Here is a 25,260-nt window from a genome sequence, read left to right as displayed (position 1 = left end):
CTTTTTGGGTCCAGACAGTGAAGTTGCCCCTCTTCCTTGGAGGAGTGTGGTGGAGAATTATAAGTATGCAGAACCAGCTTGCTTAGGTAAATGCTCATATATGGAGCCTTTACTAAGGCCTGATCTCACTGACTCTCCTGGGCAGATGTCACAGCCACGAAAAAGGCTGTCTTGATGCTAAGATGCCTGAGGGGACAATTATGCAGTGGCTTAAAAGTAAGCACAAGATTGAGGTCTGATGAAGGGTGAAGGTGGAAACGTGCTGTAACACTTTTAAGAATCTTTTAACAGGAGATCTGAAGAGGGAAGGTTGATCAGGCAGACACAAGAAGGCTGAAATAGCAGAAAGATGCCACTTTAGAGTGCCCAGGTGAGACCTGCTGGGCAAGAGAGGGAAAAAAGAAAAAACCTGAGACAGGAGAGCAGAGGGAAGGGGGGGGGGGGGGGGGTGGAGTGTGGGGTTCAATCTGCTTCTCTACACATCATGCCATGAAACTCCAACAGGCATATACAGTCTTGTCTGAGGGGTGCCTGGTTGTCAAGATAATACAGCAGACTTCGGGTGGAAGGATGAAAGCTCTCTACTGCCACTGTTCAATCTCCACGCGTGACAGGTTCGGGTGGAGGACCCTCCCCAGCTGCTGCGACAGGAGATCCTCCAAAAGGGGTAGTCTGCTCAGAGGACTGATGGCCATGCTCAGCTGCTCAGGATACCAAATTCTGAGCCCAGTTCAGAGCCACAAGGGTGACTTGGACTCAATCATTCCCGATCTTCTTGAGAATTCTGGGCAGGAGTGGCATAGGCTGATAGCATGCAGGAGGAATTGGGTGCCCAATATTAGTCAATGTGGATTGGTCCAGTTGTAAAGAGGCTGCAGGTTAGGACTGGGAGTTCAGTCTGGGTGAGCCACAAAGTTAGCTTAAGTCTGGCGATACTCCGGGACACCAGTGACCCTCTTTCTCCTCGGTCTGGGGCATAAAGGTGCAGAGGGTTCTTGGACCGTCAGGTCTCCATTACCCGCCGCAATGGGGGTGGAAGGGGCCCACAGAACCAGGCTGCAGGCAAGGGCTCGGGGGACCAGTCCGAGTGAACCAACAAGTGGGCTTAAGTTTCACGAGCCTTGGGGACACAGACGCCAGTGGTCCTCTTCTCCTCGGTCCGGGGCATCCGGGTGCCGAAGTGCAGTGGACTGTCAGGTTGCTGACACCAGAGGCATTCGCCATTGAGGGGGGGCCTGCACAAAGAGACTGAAGGCGGTGGAGTTAAAGGTCGCAGTGGGGAAAGCCACAAGGGCCTTTGTCTCTGGAGAGGTTGGAGACCATGCTGGCACCGTTGGTCCACTTTGACTTGGGCTAGGCAGCATGAGTGCACTGGTGCTGTCCGGCGTCAGGTTTTGGCAGTCTGTAGTCCTTTTAAGGGTTTCTTGGGTGCTTGCAAAGGTGAAGGGAAGCAGCTCCGTTACTCCATGGGCATTCCTTGTGCTGGGGTGAAGGATGGCTGTCTTCCCGGGCTTTTGGAAGTTTCAGCAGATGGAGGATGAGCCATCTTTCTCGCAATTGTCGAAGTCAGCAGGCAGGCTGGGCGCCAAGTTTGGGGCATAAAAGTTTCCTAGTTCTGCCATCACGAAGATGGCAGACTTAAAAAAAATTCTGTCCATACGCCCCCCTGCCATGGAACGCAGATTTGCAGGTCATCCTTTTGAGAGAGGTGTAATACCACCCCTGCCAGAGCAGGCTTTGTTTTTGTCCGTGCAAGAACAAAGTCTCTCGCCCCAGGGGGTCAGAAACGTGTCTGGTGGTGGCAGGCTGGTTAGAACTAGTCATCCAGCACACAGGTAGTGGGAGGATTTTCAGGGGGCACAGCTAAGGTGCCCTCTGGATGCATGTATTATTAAATCCATCACTGGCATTAGTGAGGGTTTATTACTATGAGACGTTTAATACCAAACATCCTTGTTTTTAGGGAAGCCATCATGTAGCTGGGGAACTCGTACTGTTGTCCAGCACATGCATCTAAAATAGCTTACCTGGTCTGAGAATTGACAAAGACATAGCAGGAGCATATCTGCTCTTGTAGATATGCGCTATATGTAATCTGATGCATCCTGCCTTAGGGCTGTGAGCCATGCTGTAGGGGTGAGCTAGTCAAAAGAACGCATCTCTCTGATTCAGTGAAGATAAGAATACCCTTGATGTGCAAATTGTGTAACACAATCAGCCAATACAGACAAAAACGGACCACGGGAGAAGGGGCGAGTTCTGAGGAGCACTCAACCTTTATTGGAAACTGTGAGAGTCCGAGGAGCACAGGGCTTTCAACTGACATGATCCTGGCTGATGTTGGACACCAAAAATATGCTTTCCACAAAAAACTTCGTCTCAAGAGGCTATGATCTCAAAAGGTTTATATATTAACCTGAACCAGATGAAGTAAAAATTCTATAATGTAGACAAACACCTAACTGGAAGAAACAAAGGTACGGGGCTTGTTAAATGCCTTATAAGAGGTGTACCGACCATGCAGAAGGATTCTTCATGCCTAGTCCGAGATAAGTACTCAAGTTACTTAACTACTAACTGGTCTAGCCAGTTGGAAAATATATATGAAAAAGCAGCACTTACTGGAGAATACTTGAATCAATGGAGTGAGAGGGAAGGAATACAACAACAGCCAGTCGAAACCAGCATCAAGCAGTTCTCTAGGGCTATGAGCACCCATCTATCAAATAAGTGAATTGGTCATATCTGATGTACAGTTGCATGCTAAAGGGAGTCCAAGGGTGATGGCCCCTGGACTATCAAAATGAAGTCGAAGACTTCTTGGAAAAGGTCCTGCTCTGATGGAACGCAAAGACACCCGCACAGGCAGTTTGATTTGATGTTGTGATTCCCAACAATAAGGGAGATTAGCAGGAAATGGCTGTGCTGTAAGGTCCAGTGGTAAAGGAGCCACGCCACAAAGATGTCATGAGTGGGTGGCCCATTGGCGAATATTCACAACAGACAAAACAGTTGTTAATGGCAGAAGGACAACAGGACTGTGTTTATCTCTAAAATGCTGATAGGAAGGGACAATTATGAACTGGCCAACAAGGAACTGATTGAGCTACTCCTAAAATGTGACACTCTTCCCCCCCCCCTCCCTTTGCCCCTTCCTAAGCCATCTTCACATGACTATGCCAGCCTTGCACTGCTCGAGGACTTCCTCTATGAAGGGATTTATCAAATGTTTCACATCAGAGAAGTGGTCAATAACTATCCTGGGCCTGAGACTTAATAACTAATGATTTGCAACACAACTGCAGGCACACAGAGAGAGTGCAGTACATGATCCCTATGACAGGATGTCTAAAGGAGCAAGAAAGAAGCAATTTTATTATATATGCAGGCTAATTTCTCCATTTAAACATGCTCACACACACTTTCATAGCTTAGTTTGGGAGTACGGCAGTGTACCTGTGGAACTCCTGCAGCCCAAACCTGTCCACAAAGGCACTGGCATTAGTGCTTCACAATTAGACCCTCCAAACAAGTATTCACTCCTGGCAGCTCTTGGTCTCCTTGTCAATTGTAGGAAGGCTTGGCCTTGCCCTTCAAGGAAGGCTCCACCACCACAACACACTGAGCTGGTGGGGTTCACATTACAAAGACCCAACTGTTTTTGGGAGCCAGATGCTTCTTACCCAAGGGCTTTGAAATTAATGAGTCAGATAAAAGTTTACTTCAAATCTCTTGAGCCTAAATGAGAACTGCCAGGGCTGCTTTGGTGAAGAAGTGGTTTCTGTCATCAGCACAGATATGCACACATTCCTTGCTGCATTGCCATGTATTTATAAGAGTTACAAAGGATTTGTGATACTTAGATGCCTGCCACTTAGCAGGTTAACAAGATACAGTTTGAGATCAGTAACTGGTCTTGTCATCAGCTTATTTGTGTTTTGAAGACCTTAAGGTTCACGTTTGTAAAGTTTGTATGCCTGACAGGTATGTCAATATTGTTAATATTGCTTTAATTAGATTGTACAAATGCCGTAAGTTTAAAAAAATGTAAAAAAAGGAAACGGTGTTGGGTCTCACAAGATAGAACTTTCAATGCGTTGAAGCATCTTCTTTCATGCAAGTTTTCATGGATACTCGTTACAGTGACTGAATCTATGTGTACTTAATCCACAGCTGGGACCTCCTGCACTGGAGGTAAACATGAAACAATAAGGACCAAAGCCAATTTGAGACCTACAGGGAATGGGGCTGGTTCTCAGGATCGTATAGGAGTCTGAAGAAGCAGCAGCCAGGGATGGTGGGAGCTGCACCAGCAATGCAGAATAAGGCATACATGCTGATTTCCTAGGCTGAACATTCTAAATCTTTGCACATGAAGGAAGTCAAAAACTCAGAATCATCTCCCATTACCAACGATTGACAATCTTTGTGCCATCCCTATTTTCTATTGATACAAAGTCTAAAGCACTTCCTCCAATGAAAAGAGAAGATTGCTAATATCTTCATTCAACAACTGAACTCTGAGCAATTCATTGAAAACTCAGTGTAAAGAAATGGCTCCCTGTTGCAGTTGCCCCCCATCTTTTTGCCTGATACTGATGCAGACTTGACTGAGAAGTGTGCTGGGACCCTGCTAACCAGGCCCCAGCACCAGTGTTCCTTCACCTAAAATGTACCATTGTATCCACAATTGGCACACCCTGGCATTCAGATAAGTCCCTTGTAACTGGTACTTCTAGTACCAAGGGCCCTGATGCCAAGGAAGGTCTCTAAGGGCTGCAGCATGTCTTATGCCACCCTGGAGACCTCTCACTCAGCACAGACACACTGCTTGCCAGCTTGTGTGTGCTAGTGAGGACAAAACGAGTAAGTCGACATGGCACTCCCCTCAGGGTGCCATGCCAGCCTCTCACTGCCTATGCAGTATAGGTAAGACACCCCTCTAGCAGGCCTTACAGCCCTAAGGCAGGGTGCACTATACCATAGGTGAGGGTACCAGTGCATGAGCATGGTACCCCTACAGTGTCTAAACAAAACCTTAGACATTGTAAGTGCAGGGTAGCCATAAGAGTATATGGTCTGGGAGTCTGTTTTACACGAACTCCACAGCACCATAATGGCTACACTGAAAACTGGGAAGTTTGGTATCAAACTTCTCAGCACAATAAATGCACACTGATGCCAGTGTACATTTTATTGTAAAATACACCACAGAGGGCACCTTAGAGGTGCCCCCTGAAACTTAACCAACTAGCTGTGTAGGCTGACTGGTTCCAGCAGCCTGCCACACTAGAGACATGTTGCTGGCCCCATGGGGAGAGTGCCTTTGTCACTCTGAGGCCAGTAACAAAGCCTGCACTGGGTGGAGATGCTTACACCTCCCCCAGGCAGGAGCTGTGACACCTGGCGGTGAGCCTCAAAGGCTCACCCCTTTGTCACAGCCCAGCAGGGCACTCCAGCTTAGTGGAGTTGCCCGCCCCCTCCGGCCACGGCCCCCACTTTTGGCGGCAAGGCTGGAGGGAACAAAGAAAGCAACAAGGAGGAGTCACTGGCCAGTCAGGACAGCCCCTAAGGTGTCCTGAGCTGAGGTGACTCTAACTTTTAGAAATCCTCCATCTTGCAGATGGAGGATTCCCCCAATAGGGTTAGGATTGTGACCCCCTCCCCTTGGGAGGAGGCACAAAGAGGGTGTACCCACCCTCAGGGCTAGTAGCCATTGGCTACTAACCCCCCAGACCTAAACACGCCCTTAAATTTAGTATTTAAGGGCTACCCTGAACCCTAGAAAATCAGATTCCTGCAACTACAAGAAGAAGGACTGCCTAGCTGAAAACCCCTGCAGCGGAAGACCAGAAGACGACAACTGCCTTGGCTCCAGAAACTCACCGGCCTGTCTCCTGCCTTCCAAAGATCCTGCTCCAGCGACGCCTTCCAAAGGGACCAGCAACCTCGACATCCTCTGAGGACTGCCCCTGCTTCGAAAAGACAAGAAACTCCCGAGGACAGCGGACCTGCTCCAAGAAAAGCTGCAACTTTGTTTCCAGCAGCTTTAAAGAACCCTGCAAGCTCCCCGCAAGAAGCGTGAGACTTGCAACACTGCACCCGGCGACCCCGACTCGGCTGGTGGCGATCCAACACCTCAGGAGGGACCCCAGGACTACTCTGATACTGTGAGTACCAAAACCTGTCCCCCCTGAGCCCCCACAGCGCCGCCTGCAGAGGGAATCCCGAGGCTTCCCCTGACCGCGACTCTTTGAACCTAAAGTCCCGACGCCTGGGAGAGACCCTGCACCCGCAGCCCCCAGGACCTGAAGGACCGGACTTTCACTGGAGAAGTGACCCCCAGGAGTCCCTCTCCCTTGCCCAAGTGGAGGTTTCCCCGAGGAATCCCCCCCTTGCCTGCCTGCAGCGCTGAAGAGATCCCGAGATCTCTCATAGACTAACATTGCGAACCCGACGCTTGTTTCTACACTGCACCCGGCCGCCCCCGCGCCGCTGAGGGTGAAATTTCTGTGTGGGCTTGTGTCCCCCCCGGTGCCCTACAAAACCCCCCTGGTCTGCCCTCCGAAGACGCGGGTACTTACCTGCAAGCAGACCGGAACCGGGGCACCCCCTTCTCTCCATTCTAGCCTATGCGTTTTGGGCACCACTTTGAATTCTGCACCTGACCGGCCCTGCGCTGCTGGTGTGGTGACTTTGGGGTTGCTCTGAACCCCCAACGGTGGGCTACCTTGGACCAAGAACTAAGCCCTGTAAGTGTCTTACTTACCTGGTTAACCTAACAAATACTTACCTCCCCTAGGAACTGTGAAAATTGCACTAAGTGTCCACTTTTAAAACAGCTATTTGTGAATAACTTGAAAAGTATACATGCAATTTTGATGATTTGAAGTTCCTAAAGTACTTACCTGCAATACCTTTCGAATGAGATATTACATGTAGAATTTGAACCTGTGGTTCTTAAAATAAACTAAGAAAATATATTTTTCTATACAAAAACCTATTGGCTGGATTTGTCTCTGAGTGTGTGTACCTCATTTATTGTCTATGTGTATGTACAACAAATGCTTAACACTACTCCTTGGATAAGCCTACTGCTCGACCACACTACCACAAAATAGAGCATTAGTATTATCTCTTTTTACCACTATTTTACCTCTAAGGGGAACCCTTGGACTCTGTGCATGCTATTCCTTACTTTGAAATAGCACATACAGAGCCAACTTCCTACACTCAGGACATCCAAAAAGTAGTCTAACCCGAAGAGCAAGGGCAGCTTTGAAGCCATGACTGCACTTAGTTTTGAGTGCTACTGGGCGGTGGTCTGCAATTCCTGGTTTAGTTACTCCTGGTCCGATAAGTTCAAAGAGGAAGACATGTTCACCATGGAGCCTTACCTCAGAGGGCCAAACAAGAAAAGGGGGGGACTGCCAGGGTAGAGCCCAAATGGAATAAAGTCTTTACGAGACTACTTGGTCTGCATTCACAAGTACTCGCTCTTATTTGTGTTTTGAAGACCTTAAGGTTCACGTTTGTAAAGTTTGTATGCCTGACAGGTATGTTGTCAATATTGCTTTCATTAGATTATACAAATGCCGTAAGTTAAAAAAAAAAAAAAAAAAGGGAACGGTGTTGGGTCTCACAAGACAGAACTTTCAATGCGTTGAAGCATCTTCTTCCATGCAAGTTTTCATGGATACTCGCAACAGTGACGATCTATTATAGCCTTAGAACCCGCTGTAGCGGGCTCTACCGGCTATTAAAGGCCCGCTCCCCGCGTTAAATGCCCGAGCCGAAGGCGAGGGCATTTAACAAGGGAGAGGGACTTTAATAGCCGGTAGAGCCCGCTACAGCGGGTTCCAAGGCTATTAGAACATTCTGCCACACAGGGCAGAACGTTCTATTAAAAAAAAAATGTTCACGGAGCCCGAGGGGATTAAAATCCCCTCGGGCTCCGTGAGGCTTTGTTCACAGCTGTTGCTGTGAACAAAGCGAACATTGGAATGTTGGCGCTGCGGGCTTTTACCGGCCTGTAAAAGCCCGCAGCACTCCATTGTCTCCAATGGAGCCCCCAGCATTCCAATGTTCTAATTGTACTTAATCCACAGCTAGGACCTCCTGCACTGGAGGTAAACATGAAACAACAAGGACCAAAGCCAATTTGAGATCTTCATTCAACAACTGAACTCTGAGCAATTCATTGAAAACTCAGGACATCCAAAAAGTAGTCTAACCCGAAGAGCAAGGGCAGCTTTGAAGACAAGACTGCACTTAGTTTCGAGTGCTGCTGGGAGGTGGTCAGCAATTCCTGGTTCAGTTACTCCTGGTCCGATAAGTTCAAAGAGGAAGACATGTTCACCATGGAGCCTTACCTCAGAGGGCCAAACAAGAAAAGGGGGGGCTGCCTACTCGCTCTTGTCATAACTTGAACATCACAATATAAAGCTTCAGAGAGAAGTAGAGAAGCACAAATACACTTCTACACTGTTAAGCTGTGTCTGTACGAGGTGATTGGGCCAGTCAACTACTGTTTTTTTTTAGTTCAGGAAGCTAAACCATCCTAAGATTTCAACATTATGAATACAGGCAAAGTGGTCTTGTAAAAGGTTATGGGGCATATTTAACCTTCCCTAATTCCATTCCAAGCTGCTCTGCAGGAACCACACCTCTGACAAAGCAGCTACTTGTATCTAAAATTGTTTCCAAAGAATAGGTACCAGCAACATCCAAAAAGTGACCTTTGTGTCACTTAAATCTTATTAGAACCAGAGTACTTTTCCAGTGCCAGCACAATTCTGTGATTTGCCTACTGCTCTTGGACTGCTGGTACATGAAGTAACTGCATCGCCAACACGTTTTAAACTGTGGCACTTCTGGTCATGGAAGAGTTATATTAGAATGCCAGGATATGATGGTATGGTGCTTTAGAAAACTGGCATTCACACAAACAATTAAGTCCACAGGGATCTCATGGTTTTCACAGTAGGGAGCCCAAGGCAAGAGCATCTCCAGGGCATGAGACACCTTCCCTTACACGGAAGTCCATATAAAAGGGAAGTCTAGATGAAAGGAAAGTTTATATACAAGGGAAGTCCCTTTAAAACCTCTAAGCCACCCCTACAATTAGCAATCACCACAGGGTAGAAAAGACTGCTTAGAGCACAAGCCTTTAAGAAGAACAATTCTATATAATGACTATGCACCCCTAAAAATACAGTTCTTGAACTACCAAGTATCTCTGGAAACAAATTCCTTTCGGACCTGTGCCTACAAACTTATGTTCATAGATAAAAACAGCAAAATGCAAACTTTAAGCACATATACCTACAGACCTGGGTAATATTACAGAAATAAGACACATTAGACAGGTCACAGTCTTTTCATCCAGTAAACTGATCTCCATAGATACTGCAGAAAGTGCAACTAGTCTTATGCAACAAAATTAGGAAGTGATAGTAAAACTAGTTTGTAATCAAGAAATTTTCTGTATAATAAATATGAAAGAGGCTGACGTCAAAGCCAGCTCAGCAGGCTTTTAGCTCTAGCCCAAGTCATACCAGAAAGAGAATACAGGCATGTGGTAGACAGGAATGAATAAGGTAGCCAAGGATATTAAACTTGTTTAGTGCAGCGACAAGCTACAGTATTGTCAATCACAGGAGTACAAACAAGAGAGACTGCAATTCTAGTGTTTTTAGGCACCAGCATGTGGAAAGTCTCCATACACAAAGTTAATGGGTGAATAAAATCCCATGTATTCAAAGCACAAACCCCATCTACCCATGCAAGTGACTAGGGATACAAAGTCGGCATGTCTGATTCGTATCTGTCCATTACAATTTCTCTCATTTTGCAACAGTCATCAGAAATCAGTATTTATCTGGGGAGATTTTGTCACAATTGAAGCAGGCTCAGCCTCACCTGTGTATCAATCTCCCAGGAATGGCACACCATTCTTATCCCAATACCATTTTAAATAAAGTAAAAATAATCACATCCCAAATAAATAAAAGATGCTAGGGCTTTTAAAAGAAAAAATGAATTGGAGAGATGTACCCATGAGGCTGGTGCTCTCGTCCTTGGAATTGGAGAACCATGTTATTTCAGCCTCAACTCAACATTCTGCGTGTCTAGGTAAATCACTTTACCTCCCCATGCTTAAGTGTAACACCATGTTCTCTTGTAAAGCTCTGATGCCTTGGGGCTCAGATCACACAATACAAAACTGGGAAAAAAACACACAAAAATAGCCAGGTATATGGAAAAAAAACAGAAGCCAAGATAACAAACCTCATCTTTCTCTGCTTTGACATAACCTCCTTTTCAAACTTTGTTTTCACCTCAAGGTACTGTAAATCTAATTGAAGGCCGATTGTGTCAACTTGACGACGTTCTTGAATCAACAGCTTCAGGGACTGATTCAAGAGCTGAACAAGAGATATAAGATTCAGCTTTCCAGCTTCATAAATGTTCTCTATTTGCAGCTGAAAACAGAAAATGCCAAAAATAGTTAGGACATAAATGTGTTAACAAGTGCCACAAACATTCTACTAGTGTACATCAGAGGCGCTGAAAATGTATCCTCAACCAGTTGTTACTTCCATATCATATTTTGACAAACATAAAACTTTCACATGATTATATAGCACAAGAAAAGACAATTTAGACATGCTTTAAAATCCTTCTCCACAAAATAAAAAAACAATGTTTTTAAAATTGTGTTTAGACATTAGGGCATTTAATAAAACAGATAATAATGTGCTGCCATACGAATTCCAGTTTCTCAGTCTGAATGTGGCAGTCCACTACTGGGTGCACTCATACTCGCATTAATACACTCTTAACATTACCATTATCCTAACTAAAAGTGGTTGATCAGACAGCGACACTCCCAAGTATCCATTCATTACCATCTTATATTTGATGGTACAAAGATCACAGAATCCATGGAAAGCTTCCACTACTTTAGTACTAAAAGTAGGCAATTTAAGCATATTAAAGGTTACCAACTTGAACATGACGGATAAAACAAATTAACATGTAAATCAACATATCAAAGTTTCTATCATCTATTAATATCAAATCAGTAATCACTACAATGGTTTCTACCAAACAGTCTTAAAGGACCTTTATATAATCAAAAATCTGTATTATGAGAGGTGGAAATTCCTGATTCTATCCACAGCAAATGCAGGTCTGGGCAAGGGATGGATGTAACATCACAGTACTGTGGATACATTTTAAGGTTTATAATGGTTCATCTGTAGGCAATAATAGGAGAAAATAACCTTGCAGTTGTAGAACAAAGATGGATTCTAACCCAGAATCAGAAAATGCCTCATATGGTAATAAGATGTTTAGACAGTTATCCAATTCTATGAGCCATCAACAAGACATGCTCCTTCTGCACCAGGTGAATCTTCTTTATACTTATAAACCCCTAAATAACCTGCTCACACGCAGGTGCCAGAGTGCGTTTTTTTTTTTTTTTTAAACAAAATATTTACAATTTTTCACTTTTTGAAAGCCAATTTTTAAAAGTAAAGCTTTGAACATTTAAAAAAATCTTTTTTTAAAAGGCAATTTTTAAATAATGAGAGTCACTGTTTAAAACATAAGTGACAATTAAACATTCACAAAACTTTTTGGAAGAAAAATATGAGGAAGGAATGACAGTGTAGAAAAATAGCTTGCAGCACAGAAAGGCAGGAAAGGTGGTGCTCCTTAAGGGAATATCACACCACAAGTATCTCATTATGCCCTGTTAGTCACAGCTGAGCTAGCTTTATCTTCCAGCTCCGGGCCTCTTAAAATTTTACAGAAACAACTTCAGTCAATGCTTTTTTAGACAGTGTTATTTTTTCGTTTAACGCAAAAATATATATATTTTTTTTTAAAACAAGAGAATGCCATGTCTTTGTGAAACGTCCTCCTCTGGCAGGAAGAGAAATACAGATAGCCCTCTATAGCATCCGACTAGTTTGCATCTGGGTTATCGTTATGTTGCAAATCCAGAGTTCTGGGACCCAGGGTGCGAGAACTTCGTTTTGTGCACCATCACGTTATAAAAGAAGTCAATTTTAACTGCAGATTTTCACAACCTAATGATCATTTCTGCAAGTGTGGTGTGTGTTTTTTCAGGGTCACACCGAGTCCCATGAAGGGTTCAGTAACACAGTGACAATTCAAACAATTGTTTCTTAGATTAGCATACTCAGACATAGCACTGAGAAAGACACTGTAGATTTTAAAGTATTTATTTCAGAAGTCTTATTCTGTTGTTCAGTACATGAATAATAACTAAAAGGAATTGAAGTAAAACAGCACTTCTGCATGTTGCAAACAGCGAGAATAAAATTTATAGTTCTATCATGTTTTAGAATTTTCCCAGCAGCCTGCCATCTCAACTCTACTTCTATACACTAACCAATGAGAGCATTCAGTACTATCTTGTGGTTTCTTGGGGCCCTGTGCACTGCATAAATGTTCACAATGGATCAGCAGTGTTGTCACACTTCAGGTGGGAGTGTGTGTGCCTTTAGAAGGAGAACACTATCAACTGGGCTCAGTTCCTCCTCTCTTCACTGGATCAACTTTTGGAATAATAGTGGATGTTCCAGCAGTCTGTCAGGATCCCGTGCGATAATCTGGTGCAAAGGTCTCTCCACCTGACTGGGCAATTCCTGGGGTTTATATAGAATATTAGTAAATTTTAGCCAGAGTTGCAAAATCTAGTGGGGATTTTCCAAAATACGAAATGCAACCTGTCTAAACCAGCAAGATGAAAATACATCAAATCAGACCATGTGTTTCTTACATATCGATTCCTAATAATTGACATATGGATATTGAAGAGTTTGCGTCAGACTTGCGTCAATGTACTAACAAATCAGTGTATAAATAAAAAGGACACTTTCACAAGTTCTGCCAAAGATAATAACGAGCTGACTGTGATAAAAAGGCAGACAGCCTAACAACGTTTAAAAAAAATAAATAAATAAATAAATAATGGAGTCTGGCTTGGAAGTTCAGGAAAACTAGCAAACGGAGTGCGCACTAAATATATAAAAAAAATAAAAAAAAGGGAGGATGACTCTTAAGACCAAGGTGGAAATAATGCTGCGGCAGCATTCAAGAAGATCAGCAAGTAGGTCAATAATTAACTTGTGGAGAGGGTGCTACAACTTGCATAATTCATGCCACCATACTGCGACTTGGGAGGGGTCCTGCTAAGAGAAGCACAGGGGCTCCCCATCTAGGTCCAGACGTCAAGGACATGTGTGGACTTCTTCATGTTCACTGTGTTCACCCACTCCTCCTCTCCCCCATCACCACCTACACACACACACACACAAAGAGTCAGCATCAAAATACTCCATGTTGAAACGTACTTCATCTCCAAATGTATATCTTCATCTTTGTGTGTACCTTAAAAAGAAGAGTCCCTAACCCATTGGACTCTTAATATTCCAGGGCATATTCTATATTGAGCCATACACTGCTTTTATTGAGTCTGCCGTAAGACACAGCCCCTCCACAGCCTTTAACTCATACCCCACCTTTTCCAATCGTACCTGCTGCAGACACATCGCCTCCAATAGCTTCTCATTTTGTTTCCTCTCCACTGACTCCCAGCCAAGAGACTTTGTCTCAGATGTACCAATCTCTCCACGCCACAGGAAATGTTAATCCACCAGTCATGCTCATGCTCACTGGATAGGTATTCTAGGTATCATTCACAGCAATCCAGGTCCAGAAGATGTTATCGGTCAACAAATCCTTGTTTATTAAAATCTTGGATCCCTCATCCTGGTCTTCCACCCAGAATTACTAACCTTTACCGTCCATTCCCCTCATACAAGACTGAGATTCAAGGCAATGCCACTAGAGGTGTATAAAATTAGCATAATTTTATTTTTATACAATTACACAAAATTGTGGGAAAGCTAATTGATGTAAATCTGCCAGATAATTATATTATTTAGCACGAAATGTGCCCTTGCATTAACTTTTAACAAGAGGAAACATTTCCTATTTAAAAAAAAAAAAACTGCTGCAATTGGGGTTTTTATGCAAACAGTCACTTGTGGTCTGGTTTTTCATAGTATAGTTTAGCAACGAACAGCAGCGTAATTACACAACATGGGATAACGGCTTAGGTTTGAGAAATTAGCAGCATAAATTTAACACATTTTTCAAAATTACAGTGGTGTAATAAAGTTTTTCCTAGCCTAACTGCCATGTTTGATGAGGTGCAAACAAGTGAAATATTCCCATTACAACTACATCACTAATTTGAGAGACTGCATCAGCGCACTGCTTTACAGCAGCTTCTTCCTCTGAGCCCAAGCTATAGCCTACAAAAAAGTTATAGCCCACAACTGAACTATTCTTGCCCACTGGCTTCTATAATCCTCAACCAGACTCAGTTATTTTTTCCGCGGCAAGGAAATGCAATGGATCAAAACAGATTTGTAGATACTCAAAGCAGTGGGCTTTGGGGGGGAAAAGAGATATTTACGGTCATCAATAGAAGTCCTAGAACCACTACTATTCATGATTGATGGTTCATACTCCTCTATGACTACAATAATACAGTTAACAGCAGAAGCAGCAGTATTATCCCAGAAAGTAAGCTAAAGGTAGAGTGTACATTGCCTTCTTCCACAGTAGAAAAGCTTCCTGCCAAGCAGTGAGCCAGTCAAATGTGACATTTGGACAGTTTGCTTTAATGAACTGTATATAGTTTTCACCAAAGCTAAAATTCTCAGGAAGATGTTAAAAGGTTCCCCCCAAAAGTAGTATCTGACATTCATGTAAATCACAGTGGGTGGGGGTACCCAAGCTTCCTGGCAGATTACTTTTGGACAGTGACTATTTTTATTGTCTCATTCTCCTTTTATCCGGACGGGCTTTCTAATCTATTCAGTGCTCCTGGCTATAAACGAAGATCTCCTTTAAGAGAAGGAATAGTTACTTACCTGTAGTCCTAGTTTTCCTCTAGGGAAATCTTTATGTGATCACAAGCAACCATTTCTCCATGGCGAATAGACCAATACATTATTTTTCTAGTCAGATCCTTGATTTTCATTAAAAAAATAAAATTAAAAAAAATAACTTACTCAGCTGTCACTGATGGGGCACGATGGGATACCAGCGGCATGAGCTTGCTTAAAGGAACACCCTTTTTTTCAAGCCTTACCTCCGTGTAGCATATTTGCCTAAAAGGGCCTTTATTCCTCAAACTTTCCCTTAGAAACCCAGACTCTTCCACTGCTTTTCCCGAAGAACCGACGTCACACACCCACCTCAAGCAACTCCACTGGCTCCCTATACAGAAGAGATGCCAATTCAAGCTGCTGACCCACGCACACAAGGCTCTACACAACAAAGGACCATTAACTATCGCCTGAACTTCCCCGAAATGTCGAAAAGAATATGCTCTGCCTCCCTTTCACTTGCCCGTACTCCCCTCATCTACTGAAGAAGAGTGGACGACATTCCTTCTCTCAAATTGCAGCAAAAACTGGGGTCAGACTCCCCATGCATCATCTAACTTCCGGAATTCCAAATGGCCTTCAAGGCCTGGCTGTTTGAATAAGCCTCCGGGGTCTGCAAGCACCTGGATACCCTATCCGGTGGTGACCTGCGCTTTACAAATCCGGATTGATTGAACAAAGGTTGATATACAGTTGTGTTTACACAAAAAATTACTATGTTTAAAATTGCTTTTTTTTTTTTTTTACTTAATATTAAATGCATATGACCAATATATACACCACAAAGTTGTAAAAAAATTAAGCGTTTTTTGACTTGTCTATCTTTCGACCCATTTGACGAATCGTCACAAAATTTTCTTCTAAAAGTGTGCCGGTGATTCTTGATGCGCATGGAAAATTTCAGGGGGATCATCAAGCGGGGGGGGGGGGGGGCTTGTCCACAAAACTTGTGTTTCCCATGTTAATTCCCAAAAGAGTTTTGAAAAAGACTACAGGCTGAACCGCTGGATAGAATTACACAAAATTTGCCAGAAAGGGAGGCTTCGGTACGCAGGTTACGCTTTTGGATATTTGGTGTAAATCCGTTCAGTAGTTTTTGAACTACCAAAGGGAAAATTAATTTGTACATCTAGGGCCGCGGATCTGTCGTGACAATCACTGGGGGAGGGAGTGTCATACAGGCCCCCTCCCCAACACCAACCATTCACCCAATGAGGTAGCACTTACTTAGTAACCAGTAGAAAGTGCTTCCTCTTACACCCACTCTCACACTAACAGACCCTCTCACACCCAGACACTCACAGCCACTCTCACACCCAGAGAGACAGGCCCTGCAGTCAACTCCCGCTGCACATGGCCATAGGCCGTGCACAGGGTTGGGTCATTATAGGAGTTGACCGCAGGCCAGGCCCTGTGGCCAGACCCTACCGTGCACAGCCAAAGGTCATGCGCAGTGAAGGGTTGGGTTGTTATAGGGCCTTGACCGCAGGGAAGCCTAAGTGCATGCGCGGCGGTTGGATTAACATATAATTACAAATACTTCACTTTATTAAAAAAAAAAAAAAAAACAGACTGAAAAAGTCAAAGGTTAGAGGGATGTTATAGTTAGGAAACAGAATTAGAAAAACAGAAATTTACTGGTGTGTGTGTATATATTATATATATATATATATATATATATATATATATATGGAAAATGTCACTTACCCAGTGTACATCTGTTCGTGGCATTAGTCGCTGCAGATTCACATGCTGTGCACATCCCGCCATCTGGTGTTGGGCTCGGAGTGTTACAAGTTGTTTTTCTTCGAAGAAGTCTTTTCGAGTCACGAGATCGAGGGACTCCTCCCATTTCGGCTCCATCTTAGATTGTTTTCCCCGCAGAGGGTGAGGTAGGAGTTGTGTATACTAGTAATAGTGCCCATGCAATGGAGTGAATAGGTATGTACCTAATGTAGTTTAAAGTTATGTATTTACAAATTTACAAATGTTCAAGATCAACTTCTAAACGGCTACAGGCTCCCGGGGAGGCGGGTGGGCGCATGTGAATCTGCAGCGACTAATGCCACGAACAGATGTACACTGGGTAAGTGACATTTTCCGTTTGATGGCATGTGTAGCTGCAGATACACATGCTGTGCATAGACTAGTAAGCAGTTATCTCCCCAAAAGCGGTGGCTCAGCCTGTAGGAGTTGAAGTTGTTTGAAACAATGTTCGTAGTACTGCTTGACCTACTGTGGCTTGTTGTGCTGTTAACACATCTACACAGTAGTGTTTGGTAAATGTATGAGGCGTAGACCATGTAGCTGCCTTACATATTTCGGTCATTGGAATATTTCCTAGAAAGGCCATGGTAGCACCTTTCTTTCTGGTTGAGTGTGCCTTTGGTGTAATAGGCAGTTCTCTTTTTGCTTTAAGATAACAGATTTGAATGCACTTAACTATCCATCTAGCAATGCCTTGTTTAGAAATTGGATTTCCTGTATGAGGTTTTTGAAAAGCAATAAATAATTGTTTTGTTTTTCGAATAAGTTTTGTTCTGTCAATGTAGTACATTAACGCTCTTTTAATGTCTAATGTATGTAGTGCTCTTTCAGCTACAGAAGCTGGCTGTGGAAAGAACACTGGTAATTCTACTGTTTGATTCAAGTGGAACGGTGATATGACTTTTGGTAGAAATTTAGGATTTGTCCGTAGAACTACTTTATGCTTGTGTATTTGAATAAATGGTTCCTGTATGGTAAAAGCTTGAATCTCATTTACTCTTCTTAGAGATGTAATGGCAATTAAAAATGCAACTTTCCATGTTAAGTATTGTATTTCACAAGAGTGCATGGGCTCAAAAGGTGGACCTATGGGTCATGTTAAGACAATATTGAGGTTCCATGAAGGAACTGGTGGTGTTCTTGGTGGTATAATTCTCTTTAGGCCCTCCATAAACGCTTTTATGACTGGTATCCTAAATAGGTAAGCTGAAATTGCGGTAAGATGTATTTTAATGGAAGAAAAAGCTAGCTTTGACTTTTGCAAATGCAGTAAGTATTTTACAATGTCTTTGGCAGATGCGTGTAAGGGTTGAATTTGATTATTATGGCAGTAATAAACAAATCTTTTCCACTTATTTGCATAGCAATGTCTAGTGGTAGGTTTCCTAGCTTGTTTTATGACCTCCATACATTCCTGTGTGAGGTCTAAATGTCCGAACTCTAGGACTTCAGAAGCCAAATTGCTAGATTCAGCGATGCTGGATTTGGGTGTCTGATCTGCTGCTTGTGTTGCGTTAACAGATCTGGTCTGTTTGGTAGTTTGACATGAGGCACTAGTGAGAGGTCTAGTAGTGTTGTGTACCAGGGTTGTCTTGCCCATGTTGGTGCTATTAGTATGAGTTTGAGTTTGTTTTGACTCAACTTGTTTACCAGATATGGAAGGAGTGGGAGAGGGGGAAAAGCGTAAGCAAATATCCCTGACCAACTCATCCATAACGCATTGCCCTGAGACTGATCTTGTGGGTACCTGGATGCGAAGTTTTGGCATTTTGCGTTTTCCTTTCTTGCAAATAGATCTATTTGTGGTGTTCCCCAACTCTGGAAGTAAATGTTCAGTATTTGGGGGTGAATCTCCCATTCGTGGATCTGTTGGTGATCCCGAGAGAGATTGTCTGCTAACTGATTCTGAATTCCTGGAATAAATTGTGCTATTTGGCGAATGTGGTTGTGATTCGCCCAATGCCATATTTTCTGTGTCAGGAGACACAACTGCGTTGTGTGTCCCTCCCTGTTTGTTTAGGTAATACATCGTTATGGGTTGAAAAGCTTTTAGCGATAGAAATACTGCCAATAGTTCTAAGTGATTTATGTGAAACTGTTTTTGCTGAGTGTTCCATTGTCCTTGGGTGCTGTGTTGATTGAGGTGTGCTCCCCACCCTATCATGGAGACATCTGTGGTTATTACATATTGTGGCACTGGGTCTTGGAAAGGCCGCCCTTGGTTTAAATTTATACTGTTCCACCATTGAAGCGAGATGTATGTTTGGCGGTCTACCAACACCAAGTCTAAAAGTTGACCCTGTGCCTGTGACCATTGTGATGCTAGGCACTGCTGTAAGGGAGGCGCATGTGTAACCTTGCGTTTGGGACAATGACTATGCATGAGGACATCATGCCTAGGAGTTTCATCACCGTCTTGACTTGTATTTTTTGTTTTGGATACATGGTCTGTATTAAATGGTGAAATGCCTGAACCCTTTGTGGGCTTGGCGTGGCAATCCCTTTTGCTGTGTTGATTGTCGCCCCTAAGTATTGCTGTGTTTGACACGGCAGAAGGTGTGACTTTGTGTAGTTGATTGAGAAACCTAGTTTGTGGAGGGTTTCTATGACATATCTTGTGTGTTGTGAACACCGTTCTAGCTTGTTTGTTTTGATTAACCAATCGTCTAGGTACGGGAACACATGTATGTGCTGCCTTCTGATATGTGCAGCTACGACTGCTAGGCATTTTGTAAAAACTCTTGGCGCAGTTGTTATTCCGAATGGCAACACCTTGAATTGGTAGTGTACCCCTTGGAATACAAACCTTAAGTACTTTCTGTGTGAAGGATGTATCGGTATATGGAAATATGCATCCTTTAGGTCTAGTGTTGTCATGTAGTCTTGTTGTTTGAGCAGTGGGATTACGTCCTGTAATGTCACCATGTGAAAGTGATCTGATTTGATGTAGGTATTTAATGTTCTGAGATCTAATATAGGTCTCAGACTTTTGTCTTTTTTGGGTATGAGAAAGTACAGAGAGTAAACTCCTGTTCCTTTCTGTTGGTTTGGTACTAGTTCTATTGCCTGTTTCTGTAGCAATGCCTGAACTTCTAGTCCTAGAAGATCTATATGTTGTTTTGACATATTGTGTGTTTTCAGTGGGACGTTTGGAGGGAATTTGAGAAATTCTATGCAATAACCATGCTGGATAATTGCCAGTACCCAAGTATCTGTTGTTATTTCCTCCCAATGTTTGTAAAAATTGCTTAGTCTCCCCCCCACAGGTGTTATGTGTTGGGGATGTGTGACTTGTAAGTCACTGCTTATTTTGAGGAGTTTTGGGACTTTGGAACTTTCCTCTATTTTTTTGGAACTGTCCCCCTCTATATTGTCCCCGGAAACTTCCACGCAGATATTGGCTCTGATAAGTGGGCCTTGTTTGTGAGGTCGTGGGTTCTGTGCTTTGCCCTCGAAACCCCCCTCGAAACTGTGTTTTTCGAAATGTGCCTCTGCTCTGCGGGGAGTAGAGTGCGCCCATGGCTTTGGCCGTGTCTTTCTTAAGTTTTTCAATAGCAGTGTCCACCTCCGGCCCAAACAACTGCTGTCCGTTAAATGGCATATTCAGCACAGCTTGCTGTATTTCTGGTTTAAATCCTGATGTACAAAGCCATGCATGTCTCCTTATTGTTACTGCTGTGTTGACAGTTCTAGCAGCTGTGTCTGCAGCATCCATAGCTGACCGTATCTGATTGTTGGAGATACTCTGTCCTTCTTCTACTACTTGCTGTGCTCTTTTCTGGAACTCCTTGGGCAAATGTTCTATAAAATGTTGGATTTCGTCCCAATGAGCCCTATCCTATCTGGCCAACAAAGCCTGTGAATTTGCAATACGCCACTGGTTTGCTGCCTGTGCCGCCACCCTTTTGCCTGCTGCGTCGAATTTACGACTTTCCTTATCTGGAGGTGGTGCATCTCCTGAAGTATGTGAGTTTGCTCTTTTGCGAGCTGCCCCTACTACAACTGAGTCCGGTGTTAGCTGTTGTGTGATGTACACGGGGTCTGTTGGTGGTGGTTTATATTTTTTCTCCACTCTTGGAGTAATGGCCCTTCCTTTTACAGGCTCCTCAAACACTTGTTTGGAGTGTTTGAGCATCCCGGGTAGCATGGGAAGACTCTGGTACTGGCTGTGTGTGGACGACAGTGTATTAAATAGAAAGTAGCCTTCAATGGGCTCTGCATGTAGGCTGACATTATGAAATGCCGCTGCCCTCGACACCACTTGTGCGTAGGCTGTACTATCTTCTGGTGGCAACGGTCTAGCTGGATAACAGTCAGGACTATTATCTGACACTGGTGCATCATAAAGGTCCCATGCGTCAGGGTCATCTTGACTCATCTCTGTGTGGGTCGGTGATTGCATCATAGGTGGAGTGGCTACCGGTGATGGTTGCGGAGAGCGTTGTGGAGATGGTGGCGGGGTTACTTGTTTAGTCACCTTTGCCTGTGGCTGCTTGTCTTTCTCCTGGAAGGCAAGTTTGCGTTTCATCCTAATAGGAGGGAGAGTGCTGATCTTTCCCGTATCTTTTTGGATTTGGAGCCGTCTTTGGGTGTAGTCTGGCTCCATCGCCTCTAATTCCTGTCCAAATCTATGTATTTTCATTTGTGAGGACAGTCCTTGTTCCTCTGTGTAAGAACTTGATTTCGGTTCCGAAGCCGGATGTTTCGGCATCGAAACCTTTTCAGCTACCTTTTTTGGTTCAGACTAAACCTTTTTTGTTTTCGGCGTCGTTGTCTCTCAGTGCCGACTCATTTCGGTGCCGCTGTCTCGATGCCAAACTTGCTCGGAGCCGCTATCTCGGGCCCGAGATTGCTGTGTGGCGGTATCTCGACCGGAGTCGGATGACTTCGACACCAGCGTGCCCTTTTTCGGTGCCGATGTTCGGTCCCCTATTTTCCGGGTTAAGCCATGGCCTGGTGGCGGTGGCGTCCCCTGGGCTTTTGTGCTCTTTTCGTGAGTTTTATGTTTCGACGCCTTACTCGTGGTTTTCGGCGTTTCCTCGGGCTCGATCTCATCCGAGTCCGATTCGTGGATGGAGAAGGTTTCTTCCTCCCCCTCGAAACGCCCTTGTCCTGTCGGCGCCGACGCCATTTGCAGTCTTCTTGCTCTTCGGTCTCTTAGTGTCTTCCTGGACCGAAACGCTCGACAGGCTTCACAAGTATCTTCCTTGTGTTCCGGCGACAAACACAAGTTACAGACCAGATGCTGATCTGTATATGGATACCTGTTATGGCATTTTGGGCAGAAGCGGAATGGGGTCCGTTCCATAAGCCTTGAAGAGACACGTGGCCGGGCCGACCAGGCCCCGACGGGGGATCGAAAAAAAAAACGAAGGTCCACCGGAGCTCTTCAAAAGTCGGTGTCGATCTGTTGTAACTAACCCGATACCGAACGCAAACAATACCGACGATTTTTCCGAGATTCTAACTAACTTTCCGACCCGAAACACGGAGCGAAAAGGAACACGTCCGAACCCGATGGCTGAAAAAAAAAAAACAGTCTAAGATGGAGTCGACGCCCATGCGCAATGGAGCCGAAATGGGAGGAGTCCCTCGATCTCGTGAATCGAAAAGACTTCTTCGAAGAAAAATAACTTGTAACACTCCGAGCCCAACACCAGAGGGCGGGATGTGCACAGCATGTGTATCTGCAGCTACACATGCCATCGAACATATATATATATATATATATATATATATATATATATATATATATATATATATATATATATATACACACACACCCACATATATACATACACATATACATACACACACACACACACACACACACATAATAGCCGAGTTGGGCTCAATTGTGTCCGGTGAACTGAATACCCAGACTTGGTATATTAGTTGTACAGAAACATTTTTAAACATTGTCAAATGTGTGCAAGGTTCAAATGAGATTTAAAGCGTTTGAGATGAAGTATGAGCACAAATTTATTGAAACAAATGTAAACATGTTTATTTTGCGTTATTTTTAAGCTGTGAGGGATACAATATTGTTTCTATTTTATTTAACCAAATGAGCACTATTTAAAGGAATCAAAATGGCTTGACTGGTATGTGAAGAAGGCCTATTATTGTGATTGAAACGCGTCATGGTGGATCGTGTTGGAATTTATCCAATACACTGTGGAGAGTATTATGGTGTGGGCATACAGGGGCGTAGTGACCCCAAGGCTAAGTCGCCCATTGGATACTAACCTGCACTATCCGAATGACTCAAAATACAGTATTTAGGGGAGCCCATGGTACCAGAAAATCAGATCCTGACGAATCTGAAAGAAGACTGACCCAGAAAGGTCACAAAAGCAAGGACATAAGACCAGCAGCTGACTTGGCCGCAGACCGGCCGGCTGCCTGCTGTCTCCTGCGCCAGTGACGACTTGTCACTGCAACTGCCAATGCCCCCAAAAGCCTGGGAGGATGGCCAGCCTTCTACCAAGACGCAGGAACTTCAGTGGAGTGGCAGAGCTGCTTCCCTGAATCCTGTAGGCACCCTAGAAGAACTGCGAGGACTCATACCACCAAAACCCTACACTGGAAAGCACCCCTGCACCCATGCCCCTAACCCAAGTTGAAGTGGGCCAACTAGACCGGTGTGGTCCCCCGATCGCCCAGAGACAAAGCCCATCTTGGGTTAGCCAACTCTGGACTTCCTAACGCAAAATGCAGCATTTTTGTGCAGGCCCCCCTCTACCACAAGTTACCCGACTTCTCCGGACACCTCTGCACCAAGCCCGAGGAGAAAAGGAACAAAGGTGTCTCTACATCCCCAATCATCGTGAAACCCAGAGCCTCCTTGTTGGTTCAGCTGGACTGCAGTCCCAGCAGGCACCATCTTTCTAACCGGACCCTTTCCCCATAGGATAAAATTAGGGCACCAGATGCTGAAAAGCACCTCTGCACCTGGATGCCCCAGTGCCTCCAGAAGTGACCTGTTGAGCTGCCTTGGACCTAGCTCTATACTTACCTAAACTCCAGAAGTACAGTCCTTTAAGTCGTTGCTAGGTGACCAAATGCAGTATATGTTCCTTTTCCCAAAGGATAACATTAGGGGACCCAAATCTGAAAAGCACCTGTGCACCTTGGATGCCCCAGTGCCTCTCGAGGTGATTGGTTGGTCCTGCTTTGGGCCCTGCCCCATACTCATCTGAAGCCCTGACGATTGGTCCTGCAAGTCTCTGTAAAGTACCAGTATGCAGTATATGCCTTTTCTCCTTATGATAATATTACCGCTTCAGAAATTGCACTAAGTGTTGATTTTTCAAACCTGTAAAAATGTATAACTCGAAACTTACTTACCTGATCTTGGTGGTCAAAATTATATAACAGGTAAGTGTTTTTATAAATTGGTGTGGATCTCCATATCGAGTAGTGTGCATCATTTGTTGACTGTACGTCTACTCCAGATGTCTAACAATCTTCTCTGAGGGCTGCTCAACCCCACTACCTACAAAGATAGCACCTTGGGATTGCTAGAGCAAGGCCCTGTCCACTTATGAGGGAATACCTGGATTCTCTGCACAGTATACCTCATTTTAGTAAACTATACAAACAGCCAGCTTCCTACACCAAGTTCTTCCAGATTTTTAAAAAGTTATTTCAACAACTGAAATTGAGCATCCCCAACCTTCTACATTCCTGAACTGAAAAGAAAGGGTGGTCATAAAATCTCATGTTTACACCAGTTTCACTTAGGCTTATTACCCTATCCATCGACATTTAGATTTCCTCACCTGAAAGGCAATAGCATGGTCCCCTCAAACAAGTCATAAAAGGCTTCCCAAATAGTTAAAATGGGAGTGGAGTTTTGATTTAAAAATAAAAAAGGGTCATTTATCCACTCAGCCTTATTGAGGTTCCACCTTTTGGTTCTTCCTCTGACCAGAAAATAATCTGAGAACCAGGTGCTGAGAACTGTGATATGTAATCTAACTAGAGGCCAAGTAATTAAAAAATAAAAATAAAAAATAAAAAACTTGGATTAAACGTTCAACCAGCTACCAGCCACCAGATATTTGCATCTATTAGCTAAACCGTTTATATTACATGAAATAACCTTAAATGACCAACACTTTGTAAAGTGCTACTTTGTGTTGCCATACACAATTCACAATGTACTTTCATATAAAAGAACACAACATTTCTATGGTACCATCATTTTTGTCAATCATCTTGCCCCATTAACCCTGTATACCCTGCCCCCCTCCCCAACCTTACTGACACCCCTCCTGTCCTCCAGTGCCCCCCGCAAAAAAGAGAATCACCAGTCCTATCCTTTCTCACCAATTGCCCCTGGACTTGGTGTGTGCCCTGGAACAGTATCTTGGTTTCTGCTGGGGAAAGAGGCACCTCCCCGCTTCACACCCCAAAACCAGGAAAACAAACACGTAAAAAGAATGGAAAAGAGGGGGAGACACAAAAATCAGTCCAATTACATCTTCAG

At 44.0% G+C, this 25,260-nt stretch overlaps 1 protein-coding gene and 1 non-coding gene across 2 annotated transcripts in view; both read right to left on the bottom strand.

Annotated features, from left to right (window-relative positions):
* HAUS6 (HAUS augmin like complex subunit 6) overlaps nt 1-25,260 on the bottom strand; it is a 356,865-nt gene that overhangs the window by 267,613 nt on the left and 63,992 nt on the right. Inside the window, exon 9 of the mRNA XM_069239436.1 lies at nt 10,291-10,484. Coding sequence (XP_069095537.1) covers nt 10,291-10,484 — 194 coding nt within the window. The remainder of the gene's footprint in view (nt 1-10,290; nt 10,485-25,260) is intronic.
* Nucleotides 9,810-9,939, bottom strand: LOC138257658 (small Cajal body-specific RNA 8). Its single transcript, XR_011198390.1, has one exon. It is a non-coding gene; the product is annotated as a small Cajal body-specific RNA 8 (non-coding RNA).

The sequence above is a fragment of the Pleurodeles waltl genome, chromosome 1_2, assembly GCF_031143425.1.
Source record: "Pleurodeles waltl isolate 20211129_DDA chromosome 1_2, aPleWal1.hap1.20221129, whole genome shotgun sequence".
NCBI classification, from domain to species: Eukaryota; Metazoa; Chordata; class Amphibia; order Caudata; family Salamandridae; genus Pleurodeles; species Pleurodeles waltl.
Note: the sequence above shows the minus strand (reverse complement) of the source record. Positions and strands in the feature narration are given on the sequence as shown.